Source organism: Lynx canadensis, chromosome B1 (assembly GCF_007474595.2).
Source record: "Lynx canadensis isolate LIC74 chromosome B1, mLynCan4.pri.v2, whole genome shotgun sequence".
Taxonomy (NCBI): domain Eukaryota; kingdom Metazoa; phylum Chordata; class Mammalia; order Carnivora; family Felidae; genus Lynx; species Lynx canadensis.
The window spans coordinates 165,978,767-166,004,743 of NC_044306.2; the positions used below are offsets into that span (position 1 = coordinate 165,978,767).

Here is a 25,977-nt window from a genome sequence, read left to right on the forward strand (position 1 = left end):
GCTTTGTGCCGTATATGGGATGCATGCGCTGGGACAGGGCCTCAGGAAGTTTCCCTGAAAAAGAGACGTTGGAGGTAAGATGTGAGGAATGAGTGGAGCTGACTTAATGAAGTAAGGTGGGACTGGAGAAAGCACTTTGGACACAGGGATCCGCTTGTCCGAAGGTCCCAGGGAGGAGAGGAACAAGACATATATGTAGATACCGGGAGAAGGCCACTATGATTAGAGCCAGGAGTGAAGGGGGAAGGTGCTACTCCAGAATGTTGTCACCAGTATCCCAGGCCGGCTCTGCTAGGAAGACTGGGGAGGGAAGTAGAAACCACCCGGGCCTTTGGGCCCCATTCAAGATTCAGGCCTCTACAGCCCTCAGGCTCCCCTCTCAGCCCTGTTGTCTAGTCTCCCCGAAGCTCCAGTGATGCCAACCTGTGCCCTCCCCACTCCAGCCTTTGTGTATTCTGCTTTCTGCTTGGGAAACCATTCTACCTTCTTTCTTTTATTTATTTTTTATTTTTAAATTTTTATTTATTTTTGACAGAGAGAGAGAGAGAGGGTGCGCGCAAGTGGGGGAGGGGCAGAGAGAGACGGAGACACAGAATCCGAAGCAGGCTCCAGGCTCCGAGCTGTCAGCACAGAGCCCGATATAGAGCTCAAACTCACGAATTGAACTGTGAGATCATGACCTGAGCCGATGTCGGACGCTTAACCGACTGAGCCACCCAGGCGCCCCACCCCATTCTACCTTCTTATGCCAACTTAACCCACCTGCCTTAAAAACCCCTTTGAGAAGCTCTCCCCTTATTGTCCTAGTTTGCTTCTACTGCCTTACATATACCTTACATACACAGTGATCACACGGCTTAGCTGTGTGTGTAAGGTTCTGTTCATGGCCACATGCCTAGGTGGAGTATAAGCCATTTCACTTCTTTTATTTTTAATGCCTCATGCCTAGCCTGTCACCTAAGCTTGTCACATAGCAGACGCTCAATATCAGCTGAAATAATGAATGCAGGTTGTCTTATTAAAATTCTTTAAGAGACTGGATGCATTGATATTAGCCTGGCTTACCTTGCAAAAGTGGTTTGACCCTGATGATATTAAAAAAAAAAAAAAAAAAGGAGTGGTATCTGTTTTCTTTGAAGGCTGTGATATATACTCTTGCACATTAATGGGAAGGAAAGAGTCCAATATAATAAACATTATCTGACAATTATAGATAAGAATGAGTTTATGTACACATATACTGTTATTTATACTTAAAAATGCCTTGCAAGATTTTCTAGATTCTAGATGACATATATGAAAGTAACTGACTATAATGAGCAAGAGGTAGAGAGAGAATGGGTAGTAATTTATTACCCTATCCATTTAACCTACAAATGACCAGGAAATCAATGGGAAAAGCAGTTTCCTTTCTACAAACCTTAAGGAAAAGCCATTAGGCTGATGTTACTGCTTTCATTCATTTGGAAACAAGAAACCCAATTCTCAGGTCATCATAGCTAGGCCAGTGATACTTTCCAAGGACATACAGAAAATATGGATAGCAGCTGCATAAGATTTGCACCATGATAAAGTATCCTTACTGTATTGGTGTTGATGCCCTATTTATTTTTAGGGAAAGCATTTTCCTTACAGGGAAGAATAGAGTTGGGTGCAAATGAGTCCTTAAAATAATATCATTTGATACTCAAAATTCCAAGATCATTATCTTGGACTTTCCCTCCAACCATCTAAATTTTATTCTGTAATCAAGTTTATTCACCCATGTAAACATAAAACACCTTCCCCCCCCCCGTTAAAAGTAACAACCACCTGTTTTGTAGGCTAGGTTGCCTCTTATTTCTTCATTCCTACAGAATCCTTTTTGGAGTAACAGTGTTGTATTTAGTTGCCAGGACAATTAATCCAGAAAGTTACATATTTAACATGTGTTCAATATTTTTGGAGAAATTGGAAGGGAATTAAAGTTGTGTCATTCCTCCGCTCCACCAGACGTTCTTGATACTTTCTATCCCCGTGTCAGGACTTTACAGATGATGAAAGCAAATGTGCCTTTCCCCCCCCTCTGTAGGTCAGACTCCATGTCAAGAAGGCGACCAAAGATGCCTCTACAATTCCTGCCTTGATTCATGTGGCGGTAGCTCCCTTTGTGACCCGAACAACAGTCTAAATAACTGTAGTAAGTACAGCAGCTGACAAATGCGATCATCATGTCAGGATGTGCCTTTGGCTGTTTTCTTTTGAATTGACATTAAAATGTTGAAATCTGGAATCCCTCCAAGTGTGTGTGTGTGTGTGTGTGTGTGTGTGTGTACATTTATATACATATTTCTTTTTTAAAGGTTGCATGTGGTAGCGGAAAAGAAACAAAATGGTCTTAGTTAACTTAAATCAGAAACAAATGTGTCATTGTGAATGGCCTATAAATCCACCTTGCTTAATATCATTACCATTATTTTCGATTCAACATCAGCTCCTATATATTACGTTCTTGGCTCCATCTATGGGCAGATGCTATCTTTCTTCCGTTTGAAAGCACAGCTTCAAAAATAAAACTTTATCCAAGAAGGGAATATGAAGTTCATCTAAACAGCCACCTAAAACCGTGGCGGGTCTGTTCTAATAAGATGTATTCTCACCTTTCCGGGAACTTTGCTGGCCTGTAATGATCTTGAGGCTGTTATGTAAATTTGTTTTGGTGACAAATGGTGGAAACAGGTGGCTTTCTCAAAAGAAGCTTTCAGGAGAGGGAACTCCTGGGGAAGAGAGAAGGGGCAGGGATTGCAGACGGCTGTATAGACTCTCGTGGGAAATTGAAAATGAATCAGAAAACCCCAAAAGACTCTGATTTCTAGTAATGAACTCTTATTTGTGGGCTCCACTTTCATATTCTGCTCACTTTTTTCACTTTTTATAATCAACTTGTGCCCTCATCTTCAGCTTGGGGCTTGAGGTTTAGAAGCAGGTCTGTCAGCTGTTCGTTTACAAGAAAGTATAAAGGTTATCTCCCAGATGAAAGGCCGAAAAGTTCAGGTTCTAGTTTTACGCAGTGACCTTTCTGCGTCACTGTAGAGCTTATAGGGACTGCTCCTGTACCCACAGGGATGTGAGGGAGGCAGCCAGTGAAAAACCCAGACTGAGGAGTTTTTGTTTATTTTCATGAGCACTTAATAACTGTTTGGGGAAAAGCACAATCCCCAAGCCTTTTCCATTTCCATTCCCATATGAGAGAATGGTTGAGATAGATATTAATGTAACCATTAAGACATACTGCCATTTTCCTCACTCTAAACTGATGTAAATAAGTGTGTGTTCATATGCATGTATGTATATGTATATGTATATGTATATGTATATGTATATGTATATGTATATGTATGTGCTGGGTCCATTTCACGTTGCTTTATCTCCCAATCTGCTCTGGAACTTTTTCAGGATTGTTTCTTTACTACACCTTTAGCTTGGCGTAAGTAATTTTAAACAATGACAGTGTCATCTCAAAGATATGTGTTTATTATTGGTTTTGGGGGTTGTCCGACATGGAATGGCACTTTGTGTTAGATTCAAAAAAAGTTGAAAGGGCACTGTGAGCCTGTGTCAAATTTGGGTGGGGAGGAATTGAGGGTATGTTGTCTTATTTTCTCCATTTTTGAAATATGTCAAAATATAAAATTTAAAAATATGTTACACCTGTCAAAAAGAGAAGTGGAAAGAAGGGCACTAGATAACTCTGGCTCATAGCCTACTGGTATTTATAGCGTGCAGACAATGTTCCAGGCTCTGGGATGGGCACCAGGCACTTTAATGGTGAAGAAGGGCGACATGATTTCTGCCTTCCTGGAGACAACTTTTCAGTATGGGAGAACATAGTGCCATCTTTCCACTCAGGTATACTGTGTGAGTTTTATCTTTATGTTCTTTTTTGAATGCTTATTTATTATTTTTTTGAGAGAGAGAGAGAGAGAGAGCAAGTGCGGGGGAGGAGCAGAGAGAAAAAGGGAGAGAGAGAATCCCAAGCAGGCTCTGTGCTGTTAGTGTGAAGCCTGAGGTGGGGCTTGATCCTATGAACTGTGAGATCGTGACCAGAATTAATATCAAGGGACGCTTAACTCACTGAGTCACCCAGGCACCCTTCTCTTCATGTTCCTTAAATACAATCAAACAATGTCCTTAGCACTTCACTGTCTCATCAGCTTCTTCACTCACCACAAATATTCTCGCTAGCTTCTTCCATATACATTCAGCAGACATTTGATCATCCCCTCTTCTGAGTTCCAGGCACTGGGCTGGTCATTGGTCCCTCACTCCTTCTCTGTTATTAAAAATAGTTTATATCCCTAACTTCCAGTTGAAAGTAAAGATGTTTTTTCTCATTTTTCAAACTTCCAATTGAAAGTAAAGATGTTTTGGGGGGCCTGGGTGGCTCAGTCGGTTAAGCGTCCTACTTCAGCTCAGGTCACGATCTTGCGGTCCGTGAGTTCGAGCCCCGCATCGGGCTCTGGGCTGACGGCTCAGAGCCTGGAGCCTGCTTCCGATTCTGTGTCTCCCTCTCTCTCTGCCCCTCCCCCACTCATGCTCTGTCTCTCTCTGTCTCAAAAATAAATAAACGTTAAAAAAAATTTTTAAAAAGAAAGTAAAGATTTTTTTTTTCTCATTTTTCAAAGAGCTTCATAGTGGTATGTCTGTAAAGTTGGTCAAGGAGCATCTTCTCTCAGAAAACGTCATGCATTTGAATATGTGATTAATTATTTGAAGATCCTTACCGCTAGAGAGACTATCGTTACCCAGATTCTGAGGCACAACTACACAGCACTGTCTTTCTCTAGCTCCATACTAATGGAAGTATGAGTTTGAAGAATGTGGATATTCTGTCTGATGGAGTCAGCCTGTTACTGGAGTTGCTGGGATTCTGGTTCTTGAAGACACTTGTTCTTGCTATCCCATAATATATAATTTACTAATGGTCTCTGAAGATATACTCACTGGGACCCGGGCATCAGTATTTTTTAAATTTCCTGGTGACTCCAATAGGCAGCCAAGGTGGAGAATTATTAGCTTAGTGGTTTGTCCATGGCTAGGCTGCAAGGGTATGGGACATCCCTGAAACTGAATATAAAAAAGGCTTCATAGTTTTCAAAGTTTTCAGTGGAGAAGTCCATGGCTTATCTCAGACTCCCAGAAATACCTACAGTTAAAAAAAACCCCTAAAACCCACATCTCTGATGATATTGTTTACTGAGAGGCTTGAAGTATCACAGTATTCCCACATCCACTCACAATCCCAAATCTTTAATACCTCCTTGAGGCAAAATACAGACACATCCTTGCCTTAGGGGGTAGGAGCAGGGTGTGGGATACTAATCCTCACTTCCACGTGGCGGTGTGCAATCCAGACAGCCGGGGAACCCTGTGGAAAGAGCAGCTCCTGGGCATGTGTCCTTCCTCCCACTCTCTGTGCCCATGAGCACCATGGCTGTATGAAGCCAGGTATGACTGTCATAACCCAGGGACTCTCAGGTTCCCCATAGTGTTCCATCAACTGTTACTTCTACATGTTTACTCATGCATTTTTTCCCCTCCAATGCTGAAGAAGCAATGGACCGCTTTGTTCTTTACATAGCTTCCTTCTGACCTCCCAATTTACTGTCCTGTCCTTGCAACCTCCAGTTGGAAGGAACAGATAGTATAGGGATGTGGTAAAGGAACCAAACACCGTAAGGGTTAAGGACTTTAGTCCTTGGGAGCAAATGGTAGATGAGAGGAATGGTCTCTTTCTAAAAGTATTCTCAACTAATGAGTGAAAACTAAATGATTAAATTAGAATATTACCATATAGTGACACTGATTGGTTACTATTTGGTAACATTAATCAGTGAATTAATGGGTCAAGGCATTGAGCATCTACAGCTGCTGACATCACAAAAGGAGAGAAATCAGTTATACTTTGCCTTCTGATGAAAGAACACCATAGCACCTATAGCCTTACCTAAGGGATGAAGCCTCATCAGCCCTCTGCATTCAGCTGCCCATGTTCTGGAAATAAGAGTAGCAGAGGAATATATTTAACTTCACCAGGACTGAGTAGTCAGCAAAGTCAAACTCTGGGACACTCTACAGTTCAAATCTCTGGGTTCTTCCATAGTTAAACTTTAATTAAAAATAAAGGAGGGGCGCCTGGGTGGCGCAGTCGGTTAAGCGTCCGACTTCAGCCAGGTCACGATCTCGCGGTCCGTGAGTTCGAGCCCCGCGTCGGGCTCTGGGCTGATGGCTCAGAGCCTGGAGCCTGTTTCCAATTCTGTGTCTCCCTCTCTCTCTGCCCCTCCCCCGTTCATGCTCTGTCTCTCTCTGTCCCAAAAAAAAAAAAAAAAAAAAAAATAAATAAAGGATGGGCGTCCAGATGGGTCAGTCGATTAAGCATCTGACTCTTGATTTCAGCTCAGGTTGTGATCTCACAGTTGTGATCTCATCCTGTGCTGAGCATGGAGCCTGCTTGGGATTCTCTCTCTCTCTCTCTCTCTCTCTCTCTCTCTCTCTCCTTCCTCTGTCCCTTCCCTGCTCACCAGTGCACACTCTCTCTTCTTTCAAAATAAAAAAAAATATTTAAAAAATTTGAACAAAATTAAAGGATGGAGGGGAAGACAAAACAAGTTTTAAAAAATGGGCAAGGCTTAACTCTAGTATTTAGGGTGAAGTGCACACTTAGGTAATAAAACTGTAAGAAGACTCAGGTAACAACTATGAACTCAGTTGCTACTCTGCGGAGAAAGGAGAAGCTTGATAGAAGATAGGGTATATGGAGGGTCATCTGGAATGTCTGGCAAAGTTCAATTTCTTGATTTGGGTGGTAGGTACACGGATGTTCACCTTATAAAACTCATCAAACCACTAAAAATAATGATAAAAATAAATATAGAGTTTGAGGCAAAGATGAATCTTAGAATATTGTATATGCCAGTAGACGTTGAAAGTGCCGTTTTTCTCATGTAAATGACCATTTAATACATGATTTCCATGGGCGCCTCGGTGGCTCAGTCAGTTACGCGGTTCACTTCACTCAAGTCACGATCTCAGTTCGTGAGTTTGAGCCCTGCATCAGGCTCTGTGCTGACAGCTCAGAGCCTGGAGGCTGCTTCAGATTGTGTGTCTGCCCCTCCCCGCCCCCACTCTGTCTCTCTCTCTCTCTCAAAAATAAACATTAAAAAAAATACACGATTTCCAATGGCTTCATCGTGGCAAGGATGTAACATCATTTAGTTAACAATCCCCTCTTTAGGTTGAATTTAACAAATATGTTTTCAGACTTTGAAAAGTGGGATATCATTAAGACTCAATTAGGATCAATTTTTTTTCAACAGATATTTATTAAATCTCATCTATGTTCAGGAAAATGTGCCAATGAGCACGGCATCAAACTCGCATTGAAAACAGTCCTGCAGGATTAAACGTCTTCACGTTTGTGACACGACTGCCCTCTAGTGGCTGTCATAAATCAAACTAGTGAGTAAGTGAATAATCCTTAAGATAAAAAAGCTTATTGATGCTGTAAATCATAGAACGTGAGGTTGATAGATATTTTGAGAGTTTATATTGCTTAGCACTCTATGGAGAATTCCTTAACAAGATTCGGTTGCCCTTACCACGTTCAGTAGAGATCTCCAGAATAATGTATGATCACAACTTCACCCTTTCATCTTCCTTGGCTCGGAAACACCGAAAGCTTCTATCTCATCTCAAATCATTAGCGATATAGTTTCCACATATAGAAAAGAAAAAAATATCCATGTGATAGGTCTGCTAGTCATATAATAAAATATACCAATAAAAAGTTAAAACTTGATAGGGCGGTAGAGGAAAAGCTAGAAAGGTTTACACAAGAAAAGAAAAAGACTGCATCAAAAATTCATGTGAGTCATCCCATTTTTGTAAAATTACACTAAATAAATTAGGAAAAATATGGTTCGAGTTGCATCTACCGACTTATATGATGGTCATGATTAATAATTAAGCAACAAAAGTGAATTGAGGAATCATAGGAATGGTATAATTCCACTCTGGCAGAAGCAAGCAAGCAACCTCTTTCTATGTGTGTAAATGCTTGTATGTAAATGCTTGTATGTAAATGCATGTATGTAAACGCTTGTATGTAACTGCTTGTACGAGCCAGTGAAAGGCATGGAAGGCTCAAACTCAGTCTGTTGGCTTTGAGGGTCAGTGAGAGGAAGGAGGGCAGGGAGACCATGAACTTTTTGTTTGCACATCTTGCGTTGTTTTTATTGTTATGAGGAATATTCATTTTTTGTAATATGAAATCCAAATATTTAATGTTACCCCTCTTTATAAATCAATGGACATGATAAACTGAACCAGCCCCACACCTCCTCTGTGTCTTTTTCTTCTCTCCACCCTGTATTCATTCTCATGCCAACTTTACAGCATTACACTTTGGTCCTGGGTGGCTCAGTTGGTTAAGTGTCCAACACTTGATCTCAGCTCAAGTCTTGATCTTACAGATCCCAGTTCAGGTTTGGAATCTCAGGGTCATGAGTTCAAGCCCCACGTAGGGCTCTGCACTGGTCATGAAATCTACTTAAAGACAAAACAAAAAAGGAAGTAATAAATCAGAAGACAAAATGGGTAAAAGGAAACCTAAAAGAACATCACCTTGGGGCGCCAGGGTGGCTCAGTTGGTTAAGCGGCCGATTTCAGCTCAGGTCATGATCTCGTGGTCCATGAGTTCGAGCCCCGCGTCGGGCTTTGTGCTGACAGCTCAGAGCCTGGAGCCTGTTTCGGATTCTGTGTCTCCCTCTCTCTGACCCTCCCCCATTCATGCTCTGTCTCTCTCTGTCTCAAAAATAAATAAACGTTAAAAAAAATTTAAAAAAAAAGAGCGTCACCTTCAGATAGATTGAGCCAAGGGAAAAATGAAAAAAGACTTTCTATGACATGCATACTGGGCACTGTGCTAGCAGCTGCCTATACAGAAATGATTCCTGGTTTGGAAGTTCTTCAACCAAATGATTTACCTTTTGATGCAAGTTATATACTGTTTGCGTTCCAGTCTTAGTTGTTTTTTTTTTTAAAGAAGGTAAGATATATTTCAATTTTGTAAGTTTTTAAGAAATTGTTTTACATATGAAATTTACTATAGGTATAGATGTAGACATAGATATATAGATACATACCTATATGTGTGTTTTGTTTTCTTGTTAGGTCAATGTGAACCAATTACGTTGGAACTCTGCATGAATTTGCCCTACAACCATACAAATTATCCAAATTACCTTGGCCACAGGACTCAAAAAGAAGCCTCCATCAGCTGGGAGTCCTCCCTTTTCCCTGCACTTGTTCAAACCAACTGCTACAAATACCTCATGTTCTTTGCTTGTACCATCTTGGTACCAAAGTGTGATGTGAACACAAGCCAGCGTATTCCACCTTGCAGGTAACACAGTGGGGTCTCCCCCAAGCACCCTCCCTTCCCCTCAGGGAGAACCAAGGGAGCAGAGACTAAGTTTGAGTTTAGACAAAGTCCATGTTGCTAAGGAGCTCTGTATTTAACAAATTATACATTTAAATGGTAAAGAAGTAGGAATTCTAAAATGAATATTTGAGTAAGAAGTAACTGCTGAAGTACCACACAGCGGAGGCATGAACTACCTTTGATAGTAGTTCACAGACTTTAATCCAATAAGATCATCCACGTTTCATTTTGGTGGATCAAGAAGTGTTCTAAAATGTGAGTTAACGGAAGATGGAGTGTATCTGCCTTTTTCTCTGGCAACATGGATGTATTTAAAATGCTGCCTCCTAGGGCGCCTGGGTGGCTTGGTCGGTCAAGCGTCCGACTTTGGCTCAGGTCATGATCTCGTGGTCAGTGGGTTTGAGGCCCGCGTCGGGCTCTGTGCTGGCCTGGAGCCTGCTTCGGATTCTGTGTCTCCCTCTCTCTCTCTGCCCCTCCCCTGCTTGTGCTCTGTGTCTCTCTCAAAAATAAATAAACATTTAAGAAAATAAAATAAAATAAAATAAAATGCTGCCTCCTCACATGTACCCCAATGTTTACAGCAGCGTTTGCAGCAATAGCCAAATCATGGAAAGAGCCCAAGTGTTCATCAACTGATGAATGGATAAAGTAGATGTGGTTTATGTATAAAATGGAATACTATTTGGCAATGAGAAAGAATGAAATCCGGCCATTTGCAACAATGTGGGTGGAACTGGAGGGTATTATGCTAAGTGAAATAAGTCAGTTGGAGAAAGACAGATATCAAAAGTTTTCACTCATATGTGGAACTTGAGAAACTGAAAAGAAGACCATGGGGGAGGGAAAGGGGGAAAAATAGTTACAAACAGAGTGTGAGGGAGGCAGACCATTAGAGACTCTTAAATACAGAGAACAAACTTGAGGGTTGATTGGGGGGAGGTGCTAAGGGAGTGGGGAGAATGGGTGATGGGCATTGAGGAGGGTACTTGTTGGGATGAGCATTGGGTGTTGTATATAAGTGATGAATCACGGGAATCTACCCCCGAAACCAAGAGCACAGTGTGTGCACTGTATGTTAGCTAACTTGACAATAAGTTATATTAAAAGTAAATAAGCAAAATGCGGCCTCCTGATAGCACTCAAAAGTTAGAGACATAGGGGCACCCGGATGGCACAGTCAGTGGAACATGATGATCTCGCGATTTGTGAGTTCAAGCCTCACGTCGGGCTCACTGCTATCATCGCAGAGCCTGCTTCGGATCCTCCGTTCCTCTCTCTGCCCCTCCCCTGCTTGCACTCTCTCTCTCTCAAAAATAAATAAAAATTAAAAAAAAAAGTTAGGGACATTACATAAGGAGTGGCCTGAAGGTTGGACAAGGGACGCACGTTGCTGACGTTTTCCTGCTTGCTGGGATGAAATAAGGGGCAGAATTTCAAGCTTGCGGCTTGGATTGAGAATGAGCGATACCCCACTTCGGGGTAACAGCACTACTCCGGAGTCCACTGTCTGGGCCACGTCCTGGCTCTCCTTCGCTGCCCCGTGGCCGGGGACAGATTTCCCCGTCTCTCTCAGTGTTGGCTCTTCTACTCCTGTCTGTGAAATCAAGAGAGTAGGTTGTTGGGTAGGGTCGTTGGGAGAGTAAATGAACGTGCATCAGGGTGACGCCTTCTGACTGGCAGATCTGATGAACACCAGCTCTGATGGCAGGAGAGGAACACTACTGGCTGGTGGCAGGTGGTTCCTGTCCTGTGCCATAGGTTGTGACGTAGTCAGAGATGGCGCCCTTCCAAGAGGTGGTCACACAGGCGGGCCACTGCACTCCTCGCACTGTTTTCCATCAGGGGTGAATATACAGATGTGCTTGTCCAAATGTGAGCGGTAACTACAGAAGCTCTATGCTGGGATCAGAAGTCGCTTAGAGCTTTAAGAAAAAGCAGTGATATCTGGGGCACCTGGGTGGCGCAGTCGGTTAAGCGTCCGACTTCAGCCAGGTCACGATCTCGCGGTCCGTGAGTTCGAGCCCCGCGTTGGGCTCTGGGCTGATGGCTCGGAGCCTGGAGCCTGTTTCCGATTCTGTGTCTCCCTCTCTCTCTGCCCCTCCCCCGTTCATGCTCTGTCTCTCTCTGTCCCAAAAATAAATAAATGTTGAAAAAAAAAATTTAAAAAAAAAAAAAAAAAAAAAAAAAAGAAAAAGCAGTGATATCAATATAGTGGACACATGGGAAAACAATAAGTTAAATACCCAATATCAAGCGATGACAAGGAGGGGGCATCTATAGAGGACAGGAAGCAATAAAATTTCAAAATGAGTTGGGGAACTAGATAACCAGAGTAAAAGTTAATGTTGCCTTGTGCAGACATAATTCTGGAAACTTCTGGAAAATGCCTTTTAAAGTATCGCTAATAAAACGTCTACCCATTTTATGTGAAAAATTTATTTCTCAATTTTATTCCACTTTTGCTAAGCAAGGTCAAGGATAGTGAATAATCACTTCTGATGATACGTTAAAAATGTTTGCCTTGATTTTCTTTTCATATGTATAAAAAATGTCCCTAATGCAGTATTCTCTGGAACAAATTAACATGCACATATGATTTATAATTTCAGGGCTTATGTTTCATATTAAAACGCCCAAGATGAGACTGAAATGTTATTCAATCAACATTTTAGTGAACTTCCTTCAGACACTTTCTTTCTGTTTCTCGTATCTACAAGTACATCTGTCATTTTCAGTGGCTTTCAAAATGACTTTTGCATTTTGGTTATTTGTTCGTAAGAGTTTTTTATATTCGTTCAAGAATAATATACTGATATGTTCATGAAGCAACGTTGCTTTTGCCAATCTTGTTTATTGATCTTAAAATTTCATGAAAAATTTTTTTAACATTTATTTATTTCTGAGAGAGAGCGAGTAGGGGAGGGGCAGAGAGAGGGAGACATAGAGTCGGAAGCAGGGTCCAGGCTCTGCACTGACTGACTGACAGCAGTCAGCCTGATGCGGGGCTCGAACCCATGAACTATGAGATCATGACCTGAGCCAAGGTCAGACGCTTAACTGACTGAGCCACCCAGGCGCCCCCTGACTCATAACTTAAAAATAAAATTTTAAGGGGCGCCTGGGTGGCTCAGTCAGTTAAGCGTCTGACCTTGGCTCAGATCATGATCTCACAATTCGTGGGTTCCAGTCCCTCATCAGGCTCTTTGCTGTCAGTGCAGAGCCTGTTTGGGATCCTCTGTCCCCCTCTCTCTCTACCCCTCCCCTTCTACGCATGCATGCACTCCTTCTCTCTCTCTCTTTCCAAAGTAAACATTAAAAAGTCTTTAAAGGGGACCTGGGTGGCTCATCGGTGAAGTGTCAGGACTTCCGCTCAGGTCATGATCTTAGGATTTGTAGATTTGAGCCCCACCCCCACCCCATCAGGCTCTGTGCTGACAGCTGGGAGCCTGGAGCCTGCTTCAGATTCTGTGTCTCCCTCTCTGTCTGCCCCACTTCCACGCACCCTCTGTCTCCCTCTCTCTCTCAAAAATGAATAAATATTAAAAATGCTAAATATTAAAAATTAACATTTTAATTCTTAAAAAGATCTTTTGAGCCTGAAAAACTTAACATTTTCGAGCCCTTACAATGTGTTAAATATGTTAGGGTACTGCTGCTGTCTCCTTCTCAAAATGTCCTTCTGAGAGAGGGCCCTACCATCAAGGCTGCTGCCAGTGGCTGCATTGTCTTATTTTGATTGTATTGTCTTATTGCACTACTATTGTTTTATTTTAAATTTTTTTTTCAACGTTTATTTATTTTTGGGGGGACAGAGAGAGACAGAGCATGAACGGGGGAGGGGCAGAGAGAGAGGGAGACACAGAATCGGAAACAGTCTCCAGGCTCTGAGCCATCAGCCCAGAGCCTGACGCGGGGCTCGAACTCACGGACCGCGAGATCGTGACCTGGCTGAAGTCGGACGCTTAACCGACTGCACCACCCAGGCGCCCCGCTATTGTTTTATTTTAATGTATTCTTGTGTTATTTCCATTTTATGGAAAAAATAGGAAGTGGTAGAGTCAGGCACTAGACAATGTTCCATGTAATTAGGTATCCTATGGCTAATTTAAAATCGCAGCAATTAAGTCATATACATTTTTTATAAATCTACAGTAACACTCTTCAGTCTAACAGAGGGTTATTGAACACTATTGAATTTCCCATTTTTGCAAAACTAATGTGAAAATGCCATGGCTCTGTTGTTGCCCCAAATTCTGAGGCTAAACCAGCATTAAATTATGCTCTGCCTTGTGCAAGAGTAAATGTAGACAGAGTTTTCTCTGAAATTTCCCCCCCCATTCTATTGTCAACCTTTCCCTACCAGTTTCTGGCCAGACTGGAGCTGACCCTTCTAGAAGGCCTGCCCCATTTTATTGAGGGAGAGACCAAGACCTTTGTTGAAATTAATAGTTTAAAGTTGAAAACTTCTGAAAATAAATAATACATTTGAAAGGAAATAAAAAATTTGCCTGAAACTTATTTGGTTATGTTTCTTTTTCTTTTTTAATTATGTAACTCATTTCTTGGTAATGTGGTGAGGCAAGACCATTCTTCCCCCACTGGAAGTAAAGAAATCTGTGAGACAGGTTGATACCTCACTTTGTACAGGGGCGCCTGGGTGGCTCAGTAGGTTGGGCATCGGACTCTTGATTTTGGCTCAGGTCACGATCATGGTTGTGAGACTGAGTCCTGAGAAGGGTTCGGCACTGGGCGTGGAGGCTGCTTGGGATTCTCTTCCTCTCCCTCTGCCCCTCCCCCACTGGCACGCACGTGCTCTCTCTCTCTCTCTCTCTCCCCCCCCTCAAAAGAAGCAAAAAATATATATATATATATACATATACATATATATATGCTTTGTACAAATGTGATAACACAAAAGGAAGCACCTAGCACAATGCTTAGTATATGTTTTCTTTTATTTTTTTTTTTTTAATTTTTTTTTTCAACGTTTATTTATTTTTGGGACAGAGAGAGACAGAGCATGAACGGGGGAGGGGCAGAGAGAGAGGGAGACACAGAATCGGAAACAGTCTCCAGGCTCTGAGCCATCAGCCCAGAGCCCGACGCGGGGCTCGAACTCACGGACCGCGAGATCGTGACCTGGCTGAAGTCGGACGCTTAACCGACTGCGCCACCCAGGCGCCCCTATGTTTTCTTTTAAAAAGAAACGAACACATTTTATTTTAGCCAACTTGAGCTCAGTGTAGATGGGTTTGGGGGGAGATGCCAAACTTGTCAACACCACTGATCCAAGTTGAAGTGATGATGACAGTGCCTTGGGTAAGCCAAGCTGGCACATGGAATGGCTCCCATGGCTGTTCGCCAGAGGGAGAGAACTCTGCGGCTGAGGGTATGGTATAGATGCCATGACCCTTGGTGGCCGACTCTCCAAACCGATGCTGGGAACTTCCTGACTTGGAATAAAAGCATTGGAGAATGCGTCTGCTTGGAAGACAGAAGAGAGAACAGAAGGGTATCTGTGTTCTGGATGCTGTTCAAGGGCGTAAACTTGCGACTAGTTGATATATAGATCCTGGAGATCTTATGCACAATATAGCGAATATAGACAACAGTATTGTATTATAATCATCAAGCTTCCTAAGAATCTGGATCTTAATTTTTCAACCACTAAAGAGAAATGGTAATTATGTGATGTGATAGAGGTTCTATCATCACATTGTAGTATATAAATGTTATCAAATCAACATGTTTTACACCTTAAATATACATCATGTTATATGTGAAATACATTTCAATAAAAACACACACAGCAAACTTTTATTTCTATTTCTGCAACGAAGTTTCTTTTGGTGGAATTGTGTTGCTGGCATGCATTTCCCTTGTGGAGGTATTACTCTTTTTGTTTTCCCAAATATCTGTTACGTATCTGTGCATCTATACTGGTATATACACACACCAGATACACACACAGACCCACACTCGTATTAGAACCCTACGTATATTCCTGACATACCATTTCAGACGTAGCTATTTCTGTTACTCATGTTTACTCTTTCTTTCTCTTTCAGAGCACTGTGTGAGCACTCCAAAGAACACTGTGAGTCTGTTCTTGGGATCGTGGGCCTGCAGTGGCCTGAAGACACAGATTGCAGTCAATTTCCAGAGGAAAATTCAGACAACCAAACTTGCCTAATGCCTGATGAAGATGTGGAAGGTTAATTTTTAAATCAATTACCGCCGGTTATCTAACATGGACGAATAGAGCAGCTCCCTTCTTGAGTTTCCCGGTTGTTATTGTTCTTGCTGTGTTCTATTTAGTTGTCGATCAGGCGGCATGGGTGAGTGAGTCTATGAACTTGATTCGTTGAAGAATGTGGTGCTGATCTGTTAAACATTGTCTTCATTTTAAAAATAAATTGCAGAGATGTATGTAATATTCCAGGTATTTATCTTAACCATACTCAACTCACAGAGCCCATTATAGGCGGCTTTTATACTAGGGTTCCTGTAGGTAATGGTGAACATCGAGCCTTGGTTACTTTAAAGTTTTTAGAGACCTTGGCAACATAGGATCATCAGGTAGAGAAAGGGAATCCGGGACCTGCCCACCTGGTGGAAGGATTAGAACTGGAAACAATTGGACACATCAAGGTGTCATTAGAAGCATTGGCTCCATGGGCTAGTTCAGGCTCTGACAATCCGTGGAATGGACATGGTTGTCCATTCGGGAAGGTAGTTAATTGCTGGAAAGCATAACGACGCTAAACAACTGATGGGAGAGACGATGCCAAGGGTGAAGGAAAAAGATCCCCATCAGCAAGCAGAGAAAGCCAAGCTAACTTTGGTTGGCTCAGCTTTGTGGAAGACCATCTTCTCTTCAGGAATAGCTCCTTGGCAATAGCCCACCCGTAAATGGATAGATCAGTTGATGCTTCCAGGTTTTCTGTCCAGCGACAATAAAGTGGCTTATTGTTTTTAACAGAATGCTCACCTAGTCACTTCAAGTGTGGCTCTGGACGGTGTGTTCTGGCTTCTAGAAGGTGTGATGGCCAGGCTGACTGTGACGATGACAGTGATGAAGAAAACTGCGGTATGCGTGTGAGATGACACTTTTCTGGAATATACGTTAATGCCTGTCTAGGATAAAGGCCTGTATTTAAAAATGTGAGCTGTTCTGATAGTCATGGGCAGGGATGAGGATCGAATGCTAATGCATTTACTTTTAATATTACCAAATGGCAAGGTATGACTCAGTAGGTTTTTTTCCTGTTAACTCTATTGATTTTCCCTAAATTATACTTCCGTTTATGACCTTGCTGATATATGTCCCTAGTAAAAGGAGAAGCACTTCACAAATGCAAGGGATTATTTTTATGATTAGAAACGTTAAAGCAGTTGTCCTCTGTTTAAAAGTCAGAATAACAGTGTCTTTGCATATGATTTCCATGTTGCTAAATAGACATCTAAGGTACACAGACAGAGTTCAGGCTCCAACGTTCAAATTTAATTGGAATTCGTTTCCATGCCCTCTCTGATTTTGTCTCCGTCGGCAAAGGATAAAACTCTTTCTGACGTTTCTTCGTGGAGTTCCAAAATCACCAGTGGAAAGGCCAGAAATGCCAATGGTAATTTGAGTGAAGCTAATTCCCATTTTATTTCCCTGCAAACCTCTGTACTTGTAACCTCAGAATGTGTCAGGCAATAGAAAGCGGGCAATACTCTTTACTAAGCAATATTCTAGAATAAAGCAAAATGATTGAAAGGCTATCCAAAGAATAGTTTGGCTATGATTATTTACCTTGTTCTGCTTAAGAATGAATTGACACTTTCTGTCACTAAACCACACGAGGCAATACATCTTTTGAATTCATTTTATTCTTTTGGCCTTTGAAATACGAACTATTGCCTGGCTTCCCAAAATGAATTTTCTGTAGTAGACGTTGTCCTTCTGGTCTAGACAAATGTCACAAGCAATAAACTGAAATCCTATCAGTTGTTATAAATATGGACAAGTGCATCTTCTAGATAATTAGGGCTGTCAGGATGATGATCCAATGACCAGGGGTAATTCTCTTAGAGAAGAACATACAGTGTTTGGAGAAGCTACTGTTGTTTGCTTGTTTGTGGTCTTTATGTGGAGAAATAAATCCAAACTCATTGAATATCCCTTATATAAGTCATTTGTTGAGAATCTATTGGATTTGTTTGCTAAACTGTGACTTCAGTGTGTTATGGTATTATGAGATGCAATTTAAACTAGATTAGCTTTGATGACTTAAAGAGGTTACATGGCACTCTACTGGGGTGGCTCGACCTAAATCTAAGTAAGGTACTAAATCTATCAGTAGGGGGCTAAATATTTGAGAAATGTAAAAACTTAGTTTTAAATGGTCTGAGTCCTAGAATATGTTTTGCAAAAAGAAATTCAAAACTCTGTAGGGTTTAAATGACCCTAAAATGTCAGGTTTCTAGTTTAGCAAGGAGTTTTTATCAAAACTTTATTCACTCAATTAAAGGCAGTCAATTCACACCAGAATGATAGAATCTGTTGTCGAATCTCTATCAGCACTCAATATATTGAGTGCACTACTGAGAGCTCTAGGTAAGGAAAGTTAAAAATGGGAGAGAAATTAATACATTCGGATTTACATTAATTGCTCCAACAGTAGTCAGTTATGAGAAAGCTCTTATTAAGTTTTTCAAAGTGACCAATGATAGAAATTTTCCATATATTTATTTCCCTTTGGGATGTATGTACACACTTGAATGGGCATGTCTGTTACTCTGAGAGAATAAGACACTTAAAATGAAATAAAGAAGTCCTGTGGAGGAGGGCCTGATGAAGGACTACCACCCAGCTTCCATTTCTCATCTTCTCAGTCTGGCCCTCTGGTTCCATGGCCATGCATGTCACCATCCAGCAATGCAAACACCAGCCCCAGTGAAGCCGGGTTTCACCTCAAGCTTCAGAAGGTTTTGATTTATTCTGCCCATTGTGAAGCTTAACGCACTTAATGGCTTGGGCTTTACTGAATAATGTGACAATTAACCATTCACTGGCACACACTGCGGATCCTCCAGAACTTCTAAAAACCCTGTAGGGTTTTCCTCTCAAAACAGGATTTATTTATTTACAAAATAATTGACGCGTTGGAAATTTATTTTGTGTTTCTTTGGCAAATCTGCACGAGGAAAACATGGTAGCCGAAGCACACCATTTATAACTATGCTTTTAAAATACAGACTTCCCCTGCGATCCGGAAGTACAGCATTCCTATAAAAACTTTCCTAAGCCAACATTGTGTGAAGTGAAGAAGCAATTGCCATTAATTTATGTAGAAAAAATTTTGAGTATTCCCAGAGCCTAAAAATATCCTCCCTTAGGCTTTCAAATACCCACCACACATCTTGCTAGTGGGTATACAAAATAAATCAGGACAAAGCAGAGAGAGAAACATCAAAGCTTCCGTGGCTTGACGCTGAGAGGCTGAGTGTAGTTCCCGGGGAAGGAGCTGGGGGGCGCTACTCGCTGCTCGGCCTGCACGCTGCCTGCGTAAAGCCTGGCGGCAAAACCAATGCTGAAGCTCTTTTCCTTTTTCACTCGCTGAAGCTATTTTCCTGTTTTCCTTTCCGCTGTTTCTCGTGAAAGGCACAATCCTCTTCAGATTGCTCGGGGTCAGTAAAAACAGTTGCTAATGTAGATCTTTTCCTAAAAGCGAAGTGGTGTGATGTGAACTTTCGAAAAAGGGGGGGTACCTGTACATGCGTTAGAATTTAGCAACGACCAGTGTTGCTCTGAAGTGTCATCTGCTCTGGTGGTAAATTTTTGTTATAGTTTTTTTTTTCAAAAAAAAAATTTTTAATGTTTGTTTATTTTTTGACAGAGAGAGACAGAGCATGAGTGGGGGAGGGGCAGAGAGACAGGGAGACACAGAGTCCGAAGCAGGCTCCAGGCTCTGAGCTGTCAGACCAGAGCCCGATGCGGGGCTCGAGCTCACAGACCAGGAGATCATGGCCTGAGCCCAAGTCTCACGCTCAATCGACTGAGCCACCCAGACGCCCCGTTAAAGTTTGTTTTGGTTGTGTAATTGCTAATGTAAACAACCGTTGAAAACACTGTGAAACACTGTGAAAACCTGTGAAAACACTGTCCGCCATGTGGACGGAACTGTGTTAAACTAGCAACTTGAAATAAGTTGATTTTCAGCATAACCTTTTCCAAGCACTGATATCTAAGCCATGAAGAAAAAGGTGACGATCTGGGCAAAGAATTGAACAGGAATGGCATAAAAGAGAGCTGAGGGAAGTAACAATGGATTGCATTTCTGGGTTTTGCCTTCATGCATAGATTGAGTTTGTGAGACTGAGGTTAGAGTTTGCTAAGCCTATGTCCATGCTTTGGGTGGGCTACCAACCAGCAGGAGCCAGGTGGTACCTGGTCTGTGACGTGAGCAGCATGTCTTCTCAATGGGGCAGTTAAATGGGAATACGGCTAAGACAGTTTCATTATATATACTGTAGACATAAAACCCTTTATGACATAAATACAGCATCACGATTACTAATTGATCGCTGTTCTGTGTATAAGGATATACACCATATGCAGAAAGACTGACGACAATACAAATACTCAGGTGTCATTAAGTGCCTTCCTGTTTATCTTCAAGTGATTGAAAATCACTGGGCTCAATGGGGCGCCTGGGTGGCTCAGTCGGTTAGGCATGTGACTTTAGCTCAGTTCATGATCTCACGGTCTGTGGGTTCAAGCCCTGTGTCGGGCCGTGTTGACAGCTCAGAGCCTGGAGCCTGCTTCAGATTCTGTGTCTCCCTCTCTCTCTGCCCCTCCCCACCTCATGTTCTGGCTCTGAAAAATGAATAAACCTTTAAAGAAATCTTAAAAAAAAAATCACTGGGCTCAAATAAAATAGAATCTTCAAATATAATCTTTTCTTGGGATCAAAACCCCTTTGTGCTGCAATCAAAGCCTCTGACTCTGATATTTGTGGGGTGTACAGCTAGATTTTTATAGTTTTCCAAAAGACCTATTTTCCTATCCATTTGGATTCTTTAATGGTATTTCTATGACTTCTCAAAGAGAATGGCTTACGTGGCATTTTTAGCAAATAGTAGTCTCCAGGCCTCTCTTTCTCTTTGCTTGTGGATGACCCCGACTGTGCTCTGTAACTGGCCGAAACAGAGTTCGAGTCACTATGTCCGTATCATGTTGGATACTCACAAATGGCTTTCTCTTTTGATATTTTGCTACTTCATTCACTGTTTAGCTATTTCATTTGGCATCTTGGACAGGCAGCCTGAAATGTCAGGGGGTGCTCTGTGTAGACCTAGACTTGGATTTTTTTTATTAATATGAAATTTATGTTGTTCCCATACAACACCCAGTGCTCATCCCAACAGGTGCCCTCCTCAATATGCATCACCCACCCTCCCCTCCCTCCCACCCCCCATCAACACTCAGTTTATTCTCAGTTTTTAAGAGTCTCTTATGCTTTGGTTCCCTCCCTCTCTAACCTCTTTTTTCTTTTCTTCCCCTCCCCCATGGTCTTCTGTTAAATTTCTCAGGCTCCACATAAGAGTGAAATTTAAATCCCAGCTCAGCACCTAGAGACTGTGTGACTTTTGGCCAGTCACTTAATTTCTCTGGGCCTCGGCTTGCTCACCTGCAAAACGTAGAGAACGCCCACTTTATCCTCCAGTGCTTGGAATGTTTATTCTGTGCCTTTATTCATTCCTCAGAAGGCGATAACCAAGCACCCATCTGCCATGGTGCTAGCATATCCAGGGGGCAACTCAAAGGTCACCCTGGCGATCTCCCTGGAGGGGAGAAGTCCTGTCTTGCTTGGTCTTGTTTCAGACGGACCAAGGTCTTGTTTATGGCAGAGGAGATGAGGCTGGCATGTCATGTCCGAAGCGCGAGCTGGGCAGAGCCGCTGGTTCGCATCGTAAACACCAGCAGCAGGGAGCTGTCTCATCCTGGAGGTAGACTTACCTGGAGGCAGATGTCCCCATCTCCCTCCAGGATGAGTCATGGAAGGGGGCCCCCAACCTGCAGTTTAAAGCCTTTCCATTCCCCCATCCTGCCTCCTCAGAGGGTCCTAAGCCAGCATATGTTGAAGAAGGTGACATGGGGATGTCACCCCTAAATGGGGGAGGAGTTGGGAGGAGCTGCTGAGGAACCATGAGCCCTATGGTTTGTGCTGGTGTTGCAGTTCTACAGGTGCTGCCGCTGGTCCTTGAGATTGGAGTTCCATCTCCCAGGGTTCCATCTCCCAGGATTCCATCTCCCAGGGTTCCATCTCCCAGGGTTGCATCTCCCAGGGTTCCATCTCCCAGGATTCCATCTCCCAGGGTTCCATCTCCCAGGGTTGCATCTCCCAGGGTTCCTTCTCTCAGGGTTGCATCTCCCAGGGTTCCATCTCCCAGGGTTCCATCTCCCAGGGTTCCATCTCCCAGGGTTGCATGTCTCAGGGTTCCATCTCCCAGGGTTCCATCTCCCAGGATTCCATCTCCCAGGGTTCCATCTCCCAGGGTTGCATCTCCCAGGGTTCCATCTCCCAGGGTTGCATCTCCCAGGGTTGCATCTCCCAGGGTTCCATCTCCCAGGGTTCCTTCTCTCAGGGTTGCATCTCCCAGGGTTCCGTCTCCCAGGGTTGCATTTCCCAGGGTTCCATCTCACAGGGTTGCATCTCCCAGGGTTGCATCTCCCAGGGTTCCGTCTCCCAGGGTTCCATCTCCCAGGGTTCCATCTCCCAGGGTTGCATGTCTCAGGGTTCCATCTCCCAGGGTTCCATCTCCCAGGGTTGCATGCTTTGCAGGGACCTTGAGCCTAGCTGCTGCAGTTTTCCGGTGCCAGCCCAACATGGATGCATCCAGACTGTTCCAGCCCCAACAGCTCCAGGACCCAGATTCACCTTTCGTCTTCTTTAAAAAAAAAAATTAATGTTTACTTATTTGTGAGAGAGAGATCGAGTGCGAACGTTGAGGGAGATTCACACAGAATCCGAAGCAAGCTCCCGGCTGTGAGCTGTCAGCCCAGAGCCCTATGTGGGGCCCGAACCCACGAACTTTGAGATTATGACCTGAGCCCAAGTGGGATGCTTAAGCAGCTGAGCCACCCAGGCGCCCCTCCCTGATGTTACGTTTTAGTTCTTACAGCTCAACTTGGCAGACCTAATGAGCCCACCTACTCACCTTATATTTGCCTGGGAGATCCTTCCAATACAAGAAGCATCCACTTTAAGGTGGTTTGCTGCCTTTACTTATGATGACAACGTTTTTGGTAGAGAGAAAAAATACCAACGGTGCCCCAGTTCAGGTGGGACCTGCCTCTGGTAGGGAAGCCTGCTGCTTCACAGAGTCTTTGTGAAGACGAAAGCTAGAGTAAGCGAACGACACAGAGCAAACTTAGCCCACTTAGGGCAAAGAAGCATCTGGTTTGCCTGGGACCGGGAGAGGTTTTGGACTGAGGGACAGTTAGTGCTCAGAACAGGAGGTCTTGGGTAAGCTGGGATGGCTTGGTTACTTTAGCCACACACCATGGCCTCCAGGAGTGGGTGTTGTCATGATCTCTGTGGTGGTGGTGAGCATTCTGACATAAATAATTATTTGGTTTCATGACCTGAAACTCCATTAAACATCCCACTCCATCCATATCTGTATATATATTTTTTAAATTTTTTAAATGCTCATTTGTTTTTGAGAGAGAAAGAGACAGAGCATGAGCAGGGGAGGGGCAGAGAGAGACGGGACACAGAATCCGAAGCAGGCTCCAGGCTCTGAGCTATCAGCACAGAGCCCAGCACTGGACTCGAACCCACGAACCATGAGATCGTGACCTGGGCTGAAGTCCGATGCTTAACTGACTGAGCCACCCAGGCACCCCCATAATGTCTTTAATTTTTAGTGGAGGCACACTCTTCATTTTAAAGCATATATTTAAAACATAATTACACCAAAAACATCACTTTAAAAAGAGTGGTTTCTTTGCAAAATAATAATACTATCTTCCATGTGACTAATGTCTTGACCTGTTCATCCTACTTCATTTATGCTCATCATAACTCCACAAAAGAGGTATTAGGCCACACAAACTTCTATGAGAAAAGAGACGATACAGAGGATAATGCTCATACTCATTTAATCTGTATAGCAACCCTATGTAGCAGGCATTATTATTACTATTTTATAGATATTGAAACTGAGGTTCAGAGAGGTTAAGTAACCTATCCAAAGTCACACAGCTAGTGAAATTAGAGGTAGGACTCAAATTGCTTTCTACCCCTTATGTGTATGGTACATTCTCATTTTACAGAGGACTGCAGCTAAAGACTTGCCCTAGATCCCAACTGGATCTTTCTCTGTAAGGCTGTGATTTGGAACAGTTGATTTATTTTCTCTAAATGTCATTTTTCTCACTTATAAAACAATGATCATCACATGACATACTGATATTGTGGTGTTATTATAAGAAATAAAACTGGGGAGCCTGGGTTGCTCGATTGGTTCAGCATCCGACTCTTGATTTCAGCTCAGGTCATGATCCCAGAGTCATGGGATTGAGCCCCGTGTCGGGCTCCTTGCTGAGCATGGAGCCTGCTTGAGATTTGCTCTCTCTTTCTCTCTCTTTCTCTGCCCTTCTTGAGCTCTCTCTCTCTCTCTAAAAAAAATAGGAAAGAAAGAAAGAAAGAAATTTGAGCGCTGAATATTTTTTAAAAAACGAATATTTATAATGTGTGTATGTAGTGGATAATGAATTCTATCATTATTGTTATTATTACTGTTAAGAATTCAGGCCTTATGGATGTCCCAGAAAATCTACTTCTGTGGTCGTTCATGGCCCATTCCAAAAGTCTACATTCTCCGGACTTTTAGGAAGGGTACCTTGTGAATAATCAGAAAGGCTCATACTGTTTTCTCTCATCCTCTGCTGGCAAGTGGTGACGTTTGTAATGAGACTGATGAGACTGTTATTGTCAGAACACTCCAGATGATGTCTGTATCCTCTGCTAGCTGAAACTCCATAATATACCCATGAGTTCCTAGAATAGACATCTCTGGGCCTAAGACTGTTCCAGATGTACCGCTAGTGAAACACCCTCACTGTTCATTTCCTAGAGTTTTGAATGGTGAAACACTTTAAATCTAATTGTAGCTCATAATAAAAATTTCTCTTCTAGTGACTTATTTTGGTAACTGTTTTCAATGAAAATTTTGATAAGAGCAGATTTTTTTTTTCTTATAACGGATTCCAAGAAAGCTGAGTCAATCACCCACAAAATTTCTCTGAATTATTTGTAGTAGGTCAAACAGGAAATAGCCTCTTTTAAGAAAGTCCTTGGGGCGCCTGGGTGGCGCAGTCGGTTAAGCGTCCGACTTCAACCAGGTCACGATCTCACGGTCCGTGAGTTCGAGCCCCGCGTCAGGCTCTGGGCTGATGGCTCAGAGCCTGGAGCCTGTTTCAGATTCTGTGTCTCCCTCTCTCTCTGCCCCTACCCCGTTCATGCTCTGTCTCTCTCTGTCCCAAAAAAAAAAAAAAAAAAAAAAAAAAAAAAAAAAAAAAAAAGAAGGTCCTTATTTGATCACTGCTTTGCATTTCACTCACCTTAAACTAAATGATCTTTTCCTGGGAAGTGAAGAGACTTTCTGTTCCCTACATTTGTTTGTTTGTTTCTTTATTTATTTTAATATGAAATTTATTGTCAAATTGGTTTCCATACAACACCCAGCGCTCATCCTAAAAGGTGCCCTCCTCAGTGCCCATCACCCACCCTCTCCTCCCTCCCACCCCCCATCATTTAAAATGCACATGTGTTGAAGGCCTGCCAAGGGCTATTGTGACATGTTGGGGGGCGGGAAGCCAAAGATGAACAGCATGTGGACTCCTCCTTCGTGCACCTAGCAGCCTAGTAAGGACCATGGATCCCACTGGAGTGACAAGAATGCATTAGACTCTTGGCATGTTTCAGCAGATGTATGAAACGCACTGCCTTTGATGCAAATGGCATTTTTTAAGTTCATTGCAAGTTCTTGCTATTAAATAGGCAAATTACAGTTCAAGCTTATGGTCCCGATCTTGTGCAAATTACGTTCATTTCTCCTATTAATTGATGAAGTTGACATCCTTAGATCTCTTAGACTATGTTACTGAAGTAACAGCTTTTGTACCTGGCTTTTAAATGAATTTTGTTGGACTGATGAATGGATAAAGAAATTCTGGTTTATATACACAATGGAGTACTATCTGGCAATGAGAAAGAATGAAATATGGCCCTTTGTAGCAACGTGGACGGAAATGGAGAGTGTGATGCTAAGTGAAATAAGCCATACAGAGAAAGACAGATACTATATAGTTTCACTCTTATGTGGATCCTGAGAAACTTAACAGGAACCCATGGGGGAGGGGAAGGAAAAAAAAAAAAAAAAAGAGAGGTTAGAGTGGGAGAGAGCCAAAGCATAAGAGACTGTTAAAAACTGAGAAC

The 25,977-nt window shown here is 42.6% G+C and overlaps 1 protein-coding gene across 5 annotated transcripts in view; it reads left to right on the plus strand.

Annotated features, from left to right (window-relative positions):
* The window catches only part of CORIN (corin, serine peptidase), a 260,054-nt gene that overhangs the window by 179,114 nt on the left and 54,963 nt on the right, over nt 1-25,977 (plus strand). For 4 of the 5 annotated variants that reach the window (XM_030313921.1, XM_030313922.1, XM_030313923.1 and 1 more), the window contains 4 exons: nt 2,072-2,179; nt 9,211-9,442; nt 15,550-15,695; nt 16,464-16,571. In XM_030313921.1, the coding sequence (XP_030169781.1) occupies nt 2,072-2,179; nt 9,211-9,442; nt 15,550-15,695; nt 16,464-16,571 (594 nt within the window). The remainder of the gene's footprint in view (nt 1-2,071; nt 2,180-9,210; nt 9,443-15,549; nt 15,696-16,463; nt 16,572-25,977) is intronic. The other variant, XM_030313924.1, reaches the window with a different exon arrangement.